The 9,727-nt window shown below is 35.4% G+C and overlaps 1 protein-coding gene across 1 annotated transcript; it reads right to left on the minus strand.

Annotated features, from left to right (window-relative positions):
• Positions 1-2,966: 2,966 nt before the first annotated feature.
• On the minus strand, positions 2,967-3,887 carry LOC141541834 (olfactory receptor 14A16-like). Its single transcript, XM_074266396.1, has one exon. The coding sequence runs from the start codon at positions 3,885-3,887 to the stop codon at positions 2,967-2,969; it is 921 nt and encodes a 306-aa protein (XP_074122497.1).
• Between the last annotated feature and the right edge of the window lie 5,840 nt (positions 3,888-9,727).

The raw sequence follows: 9,727 nt of genomic DNA on the forward strand, positions 1-9,727 counted from the left end.
AAAAATACAAATATCATATAAAACATCTAAAAAAAGAAAGCACATATAATAGAACAGATCCTATTCGCTTATTTAAAACATCATTATGACCTTATATGATTTATGTTATAATAGTTTGTGAATATGGAAGTAAACATCTTGTGAAATAGGAGGAGAATTCTCCTTTTAAAGATGATAAAACTGAGATTCAGAGAAGTTAAGTGACTTGACCATGGCTATACAGAAAGAAGGCATTTTGACCTGTAATTGAATGCTCTTTTAAGTAGGGCAGCTGTTAGAAATGTTAGCTTTAGCAATAAGAAAAGAAAAATAAATTGAAGAAATTAGAATAAATAATGAAAAAACAAAATTATCACTCTTTGCAGATATTGTTACGATATAGAAAATTCTAGAGAAAGAACTAAAAACCTACTAGAAACAATGAACAAGTTTAACAGAATTGTAGTATACAAAATAAACCCACAGAAATCATAGACACTTCTTTTTCACAACAAACTTCAGCAGCAAGAGTTAGAATGAAAAATTGTATTTAAAATAATGTAGATAAAACATGCCAAGACAAAGCAGGAACTATGTGGACACAATTACAAAACATTTTTCACACAAATAAAATTAGATCGAAACAACTGGAAGAATATCCAGTGCTCATGTGCAGACCAAGATAATATAATAAAAAATGAGAATTCTGCCTAAATTGGACTACTTGTGCAGTGCCATACCAAACTGACAAGAAATTATTTTATAGAGATAGAAAAAATAACAAAATTCATCTCTAGAAGAATAAAGTCTCAAGAATTTCAAGGGAATTAATGGAAAAAATGCAAAGGAAGGTGACCTAGCTGCACCAGATCTAAATTTATATCATAAAACGTTGGTCATTAAAAGCATATGGAACTAACTAAGAAATAGAATAGTGTATCAGTGGAATTAGGCTGGGTTCATAATTCACAATAGTCAGTGACTACAGTAATCTATAGACTCCAGCTTTTGGGATAAGAACTCACTATTTGACAAAAATTGCTGGGAAAACTGGAAAATGAAATGGAAGAAACTAGGCATTGGCCAACATCTAATATCCTATAACAAGATAGGGTTGAAATAGGTTCATGATTTTGACATAAAGGGTGACACTAAAAGCAAATTAGGAGAATAAGAAATAGTCTATCTCATATCTCTGGAGAAGGAAGGAATTTATGGCCAAAGAAAAACTAGATAACATTATTAAATGCAAAATGGATAATTTTAATTACATTAAAATAAAAGTTTTGTGCAAATGAATCCAATGTAGCCAAGATTACAAGAAAAGCAGAAAAGTAGGAGGAAAAATTTTACATCCAGCATTTCTGATAAAGTCCTCATTTCTAAAATATATAGAGACTTAACTCAAATTTATAAGAATACAAGCCATTCCCCAACTGATAAATGGTCATAGGATATGAACAGACAATTTTTAGACAAAATTAAATCAATTTTTATTCATATGAAAAAATACTCCAAATCACTATTGATTAGAGAAATGAAAAGTAAGAAAACTCTGTGGTACCAGTTCACACCTCTCAGATTGACTAAGATGACAGGAAAGTGTAATGGTAAATATTGGAAAAGATGTTGGAAAATGAACACTAATGCATTTTTGGTGAAATTGTGAATTGATCCAACCATTCTGAAGAGAAATTTGGAACTATGCCCAAAGGGCTTTCAAACTGTGTATATTTTGATCCCAAAGTATCTATATTGGGTCTGTATCTTAGATCATTAAAATATGAAGAAAAGACCCACAAAAATTTTTGTAGCAGCCCTTTTTCTAGTGGCAAGGAACTGGAAATTAAATGGATACTCATAAATTGGGGAATGGCTGCTAAGCTGTGATTTGTAAATGTAATGGAATATTATTGTTCTTTAAAAAAAAAAAAAAAAAAGGTGAGCAGTCAATTTCAGAAAAGCCTAGAAAGACATAAGAACTAATGCTAATTGATCTGAGTAGAACCAATAGAACCAAGAGAAGATTGTACATATCAACAGTATGATTACATGATGATCAACCACAATGGACCTGGCTCTTTTCAACAATGAGCTAATTCAAGACAATAGTGATAGACTCGTGATGGAAAGGTCCATCTGCATCCAGAGAAAGAACTATGGAAACTGAATATGAATCAAAATACAATATTTTCTGCTTCTTCTGTTATTGTTTGGTTGTTTTTTTTTTCTTTTCCCAATTTTTCACTTTTTAATCTGATGTTTCTTGTGCAGCATGGTGAATATGGAAATGTTTAGAAGAATTGCCCATATTTAACCTATATTGGATTACTTGCTCTTTATTGGAGTGGGGATGCAGAGGGAGAAAAAAATTGAAACACAAGATTTTGCAAAGGTAAATATTGAAAACTATCTTTGCATGTGTTTGAAAAAATAAAAATGTTATTAAAATAAAATGGAAAAAATAATAGGGCAAATAGGTAGGTTATTGGATATAGTCTGACCTCAGAAGAATCTGAATTCAAATCCATCCTCAGATACCAACTGTGTGACCCTAGGCAATTCATTTAATCCTGTTTGTCTCATTTCCTTATCTATGGAATGAGCTGGAGAAGGAAATGGCAAAGCAGTCCATTTATCTTTGACCGAAAAACCAGAAATGGGGTTATGAACAATCAGACATTATTAAAATGACTCAACACCAAGAATCAACCATCTTAAGGCATGAACATTGAAAAAGACAAGGATCTCTTAAAGAGGAACAGAGGGAATGATGAGAAAAGATGAAAAGACTATGAGACCAGATTTGTTTTAACTCTGGTCTTCCTGACTCCAGGCTCAGCTTATTATAATATTAAAAGGTAACATCATGGATCCTTTGTGGTGATAAAAGCAGGTAGTATTATTCCTCTCCTTTCAATGAAAACTCCTGTATCATTTTGAATCATTCAAGGTACAACTGGCTGAATCAAAATTCAAAGGGAGCATTAAAGTGATCTCACCAGCTTTCTCAGAGCAGCTTTAATGTCCTTGTTCCTCAGACTGTAGATAATGGGATTAAGAGTAGGAGGCAGGATAGTATAGAAGACAGACACCATTAAGTCCACAAAAGAAGGATAGGCTGAGGTTGGTTTTAGGTAGGCAACTGCTGCACTATGAAGAAAGATAGTGACAACAATTAGATGAGGCATGCAAGTGGAGAAAGCTTTAGATCGGCCTTCTCCAGAGGGGATCTTCAGAACTTTTGATAATATATGGATGTAGGAGATGGCAATGAAGAAGAAACAGACAAAACTCAAAGAAGAAGTGACAGCAAGGGCTCCAAATTCAGCTGAGTAATCATCTGAGCAGGAAAGTCTGAGAATTTGGGGAATCTCACAAAAGAACTGATGAATCTTGGTAGAATCACAGAAAGGCAAAGAAAAGCTGCTGGCTGTGTGCAGGAGACCTGAAAGTCCTCCGCTGAGCCATGAGGAAGCTGCTATCTTTACACAGGTCCTTCTCTTCATGATGATTGCATAATGCAAGGGATGGCATATAGCCACAAAACGGTCATAGGACATCCCTGTGAGCAAGGCTAATTCTGTAGAGGCTAAGAAAACCACTAAAAACACTTGCATGATGCATCCTAGGAAAGAGATGGTGTGGCTATTGGCCAGAGTATTGCTGATGAATTTGGGAACAGTGACAGAAATGTAGCAGAGATCTAAAAAGGACAAATGCTTCAGAAAAAAATACATGGGGGTGTGGAGCTGATCATCAAAAGTGGTAAGGGAAATGATGAGCAGATTTCCCAGCAGAGCTCCCAGATAAATTAATAGGAATAGCACAGCATATAATATCTGCAGCTCCCAGACCTCAGAGAACCCCATGAGGATGAATTCAGTCACCATAGTAACATTGGCCATTTTTTCCCTAGGAGAAAAAAGGAGAAATAAGGTATGAAGTGTAGACAGAGACAGTGAATTATCAGAAAAGAAAATTCTTGTGACCAATATCATCAATGCTGTCAATGTTTAGACATCAAAATTGACATTAAAGAACTGGCATTAGAGATAGAGCCAAGATGGTGGAATAAAGGCAGGAATTTGCCCTGCCTCTCCCCCAAACAGCTCCAAATCTCTTTAAATGAGTCTAAACAAATTTTAGAGCATCAGAACACCCCCCAAAATGGGGTAGAACATTTTCCAGGTGACGTCAACTTAGAAGCTCAGGAGAAACGGTCTGTGGCATTAGAGTGGGATCCCAATGCATAATCCCAGTTCAATCCCTTCTTGGCACCAGTTCTGTCCCTGATTCCAGCATCAGCAAGGCAGAATCTCTGAATTAGCAGCAGTGCTGGAGGCTTCTGGACCTCTCAGTCCAGGGATACCAGTGAGGAGTGGGAAGGTCAGTGGAGCTAGTCTGTGGCAACAGGGTGAGAGTCTGTGTGCAGTCCCTTCAAAGCCCCAGTAAGAACACTAGATTTTACAGCTACACTGGGGTGGGGACAGGAAAGAGCACTTGTGGTCAGATTTATATTTCATTATGTTACAGGGTGAGAGTGGGAGATAATCCTGAGAAAATAAATTAGACCACCATATGCATGGCTTGAATGCCAAGGTGAGAGTTTAAACTTTGTAATATAGATCCCAGCTTTTTAAACTATGGATTATGACCCCATAAGGGATCTTTTAACTGAATATGATCACAAAATAATAACATATTACCAGCAAAACTTTGATGTGTATACCTATTTTATATGTTTTATATAATATATATATTTTATATGGCTGTACTCATGTAAAAATTTCTTGGGTGAAAAAGAGCTCACTAATGGTCAAAGTTTAAGAAACCCTGCATAGACAATGTAGAGGGATAGAAGGGACTTCCCCCCCTTGTTCTGGTGTTTTTAACAGACCTATGTAGAAAAGAGATCAATCTGGCAATGATTTTAGTTCAGATTGGAGTGGAGATAAACCCAATGAGGGGAATTAGATTATTCTAATGTTCTAACCTAAAACTAATTTAAAAAATACTATCTTGACAGTGAAAATGGGAAGAAAGGATGGGAGCTAAAGAAGAGTAATGAGATATATCTAATTCCTTTCCTTGAAGTGACAGGGTGATATTGCAGAAAGTAACAGACTATCAGATGGGGTTGGCACTCAGTTTGAAGAATACTTCTTCTTTGTTAGGAAGGAAGGTTTTAGTAGAGTGGGGGACTGGTAGGTGACTCACAAACAAAAACAAAAGGCAAAGAAATAAATGGGAGAGATGCTGCAAGGGTGGTATCAATACAACTTTGCAACCATTTAGGTGAGTAGATTGATTGGAAGGAAGAAATCAAAGGTAACACAATGATTTCAAGCAAAGTGAGTAAGAGACTGATAGTGTCGATAATAATAATAATATAATATTAATAGTTACAACTATAACAATAACAATAGAAATTAGAAAGTGATATATGTGGGGATATAATGATAACCTTAATTTGAGGGGATCTGCAGAAGGCAAGCAATCAACAAAAACATATTTCTCAAAATATATGTTATATACCAGGCACTGCAAAAAGAATTTTGGATACAAACACAAATATGAAAGCTTGTGTCCTTGAAAATTTTACATTCTGTAAATAGAGGTAACATAGCTCCATGTCAATATATTCAGCATAAATGATTACTAAAGCAATTTGGTGGACTAGTCGCTAAGGAGATCCAGAAAATGAGAGTGAATTTGAATTATGTTTAGAAGAAAAGGAGAAATTCTGAGAGGTGGCTATAATAAAGTAGAAGAGGGTTCCAAATAAAGCAAAGGCACAGAGATGGAGGATATGTGTGAAAAACATCAGGAATGTCAGTTTGGCTGGATCATAGAGTCTGTGGGAATGGAAGTAACCTATGAAATCTTTTGATTGGAGTCATAGAGAAGGGCCTTAAGTTTAATTTAAAGATCAGATTACATTGGGAAAATATGCTGGAGTTAGAGTTAAAGGATCAATATTCAAGCCCTGTATTTCCACTGGCTAACCTCAATCATTACTTCCCCTCCCTGTAACTCAGTTTCCTTACAAGTAAAATGAGATTAGAAAAGGTGAGTTCTAAGGTACCTTTCAGTTCTAATTCCATGTTCTCTCTATATGTATTTCAATAGATTTGAATACATACTTACCTATATGTATCTATGGAGTGAGCAAGTTGGAGTTTGGTTAAGAGTTAAACTTTCAAGGTGGCTCAGTTGGACAAAAGACAACAACGGAAGAAAGGGGGGTACCAGAATCTTGGATAATTTTTTCATTTAGTAGGTGATGACGAAAAAGCAGAGAAGCTCACAAGAGAGGCAGATAAAGTTTTCCAACATTTTGAATGGATAAGGGATCATAATCTATTCTTTGAAAATAAAGGTGCTGATAAATTGTAAGTTATTTTTTCATAACATTTGCATAAATAACACAATAAAGTTGCAGCATAATAAAGAAGATAGATGATTTCATGAGAGTGATGGTATTTGATATTAAGTTCCTATGGGAAAGAAAGAAAAATTGACTTTAATGAAGACTAGTGAAAGCAATAAAGGATGTAAGGAATTCTGAACTCTGTGGGGTGTGTGTGTGTATGTGTGAGAGAGAGAGAGAGAGAGGCAGAAAGACAGAGACAGAAACAAAGATAAAGACACAGAGAGACACAGAGAACAGAGAGAAAAGAAGGAGAGAGAGAGAGAGAGAGAGAGAGAGAGAGAGAGAGAGAGAGAGAGAGAGAGAGAGAGAGAGAGAGAGAGAGACAGAGAGAGAGACAGAGAGAGACAGAGAGAGAGACAGAGAGAGAAAGAGAGAGAGAGAGAGACAAAGAGAGACAGAGAGACAGAGAGAGAGAGAGAGACAGAGAGAGAGAGAGACAAAGAGAGACAGAGAGAGAGAGAGAGAGAGAGAGAGAGAGAGAGAGAGAGAGAGAGAGAGAGAGAGCAGAGACAGAGACAGAGACAGAGACAGAGGGAGAGGGAGAGGGAGAGGGAGGGAAATGAACAAACAATGCATTCTGATCATCTCACATTCCTCACATTTCTGGAGACACCAGCTGGGATGCCTGGCTTGCTGGACTTCAAGTTCAGGTATTCTAAAAGCCAAATAACTCATGGACGATCTCAAATCAGCAATCAACTTCCCTCAGCATTAATTCTGCGTCTTGCCCTTTTAAATTGGGTAATTACAAGCAAATCCCTACTTCTCTGAAGGCCTCCGTTTTCTGAACTGGGAAAGGAGAATGCATTTTAGAGAACAGATTATTGGTTTCCGGTAGCAGAGGCCAAGTGAAAGTACTTCTGAAGAATTTGCAAACATTCTCTCCAATTAGCCTCAGGCTTTACTCTTTCTCTCCAACTGTCAGTCCTTGAAAAGGATTAGGAACTAGAAGGAGAGTTGTGGGTATTTTGTGATGTAGTAGCACTCAGACCCAGGTCACACAGAGCCTAGAATGGGATCCTATGGGACACAAAAGAGAGGAAAACTAAGTGTAATGAGCCCCTGAGGACCTTGGAGAATTGACAAATATACTCTTTACTTTCATGTTGTATTTAGGAAATATGGGGCCCAAAACTGATGCCTTTTAAGATCATTAAACTTTGGCAATCATGCTTTGGGACTCATCTGCTTCAGTCTTAGTTTAGAATGAGAAGAAACTTTAAATAATACCTAACCAGCAACCCCATTTTAGTGATGAGATACCTGAGACTAATTAATTTCAAAAAATAGGATGTTAGAGTTGTAACTGGTCTGAAAGGTCATCCAGCCCAACTGGGTGAAATATATATAGAAACAGAATCACTAACCTAGCATCAGAATATCTGCAAGCTATTACAAAATAATATTTTTGCTTATATTTTATTCATTTTCCACTTATAATTTAATCTTGTTCTGTCACAAGTGACAGTGTTAGTAGGATGAGTATTTGACATCACTTGTCAAGTCCATTTTTCTCATGTTTTGGAGACCAAAGAGATCCAGGGATGATATAACTTGCCCAGAGTCACACACACATAGAACCTGCTCTTGGCGTTGTCTTTAGAGTCCACATCTGCTGTGCTTTTCACCACATGCTTTCCTATTCCTGGTTGTCCTTTAGCTAAATGGTCTTTTTTTTTTTTTGTCAGAGTAATTTAGATAGACAACAAAGAAACACAGGAGACGGTTAGTAAATCTGAAAGCATATTTATTAATTTAACATGGACAATTTGGCTAGTTAGGGCATAAAGACCGACCATTTGTTGATATTTCTCTAAGCTTCTTTGTCAATTCTATTCTAGAAATATATATCTCAGAATATACCAAAAATATTAGAGAGGAAAGGATGAGCATTTTATATTTCAATTGAGATAAAAGTATTCTTAGCTCAGTGCTTGGCACTCAAGATGTGCTTAATAAATGAATGCTAAATAACGGATTTAGCTCATTTTATAAAAACAATTGTCATTCTGATATAGGTTCTATTTCTCTGAGGAGCTCAATGGGCCATCTACATGAAAATTTCAAGGCTGGTAGATACTGACGTGTCTCATAAATACTTTTCTTTTTCATATTTCAAATTGTTATTTTAATACCAGACTCCCTTTTCTCATCATAACAACTTTAGTTTCAGCATTTCTTTTAATGATACATTGTGGTTGACACATCATCAGCTTCTCAACAGAAAACTAACACTCATAAAAAATGTGAGATACTAATTTAGTGATGGCCAGTTACTGTAAAAGCACCTTTATGTTTTTAGACTAAACTGCTCTAAAAGGAAGGAAATGCATTATCACCTCAATGATCTCAAACCAATAAAGGCCACTTGACCAGAATTCTGTTGTTTTTCAGAATTATCTTGCCTTTCAACACTTTCTGTTTCTCCAGTTTCTCTTTTTTACTTTGTATCATATAGTGCAAATTAGTTATATATACTTATGTATATACTTACAATAAGTATAGTAGATTACTTTATTTTATCCATATCTAGTAGTTTGCTAAACTATTCCTTAACTAATAAAGACACAACTAATTTTCTGTTTTTCACTACAGCAAATTATGTTGCTATGAAAGAAGAATAACAGCTTTTTTCCCCCACCATTGATTTCTTTGGGGTACCCAATAATGGGATCATAGGGTCTTGGCCTCTTTTGGTGTATACAGTCATTAAGACTATATCTTTATTGTTGCTTTTTAAAATTTTTTATTCTTAGGTCTAATTTCTCTTTCTTTTCTGTTTTTCTCATCTATTGGGAAGGCACAAAATCAGTACCTACTACATATATATATATATATATATATACATACATGAAGTCATGAAAAATATATTTCTGCACCAACCATGTTATAAGAAGAAGCAATAAAAATAAAGAAAAAAATGTTAATATAGATCCTTTGTCTTTGATAGATTTCGCTCCAACTCTTGTATAAATGCTATGTCTTTCTATTGAATTGTGTCTTTTGTAAATAATTTATTGTTAGATTCTAGTTTCTAATATGTTTTGCTATCTCAGTCTGGTGGGTGAATTTAAGCCATTCCTATTCATAGTTATTATTGCTAATTGTGTATTTTCCTCCAGCCTATTCTCTTCTATATATTTTTTATCCTGTTCTTTCCTCAAAAGTGTATTCTGCTCCCGAATACTGTTTTCATTAATCTGTCTTCCTTCTTATCACTACTTTGCTCTTAGTTTCTTTCTTCTGTACTTCCCTACTCTCTAGGGAATTACATTATAGTAATTTCTCTGCTATGTCTTACTTTTTGTGACA

Source organism: Sminthopsis crassicaudata, chromosome 1, assembly GCF_048593235.1.
Source record: "Sminthopsis crassicaudata isolate SCR6 chromosome 1, ASM4859323v1, whole genome shotgun sequence".
Classification (NCBI taxonomy): Eukaryota; Metazoa; Chordata; class Mammalia; order Dasyuromorphia; family Dasyuridae; genus Sminthopsis; species Sminthopsis crassicaudata.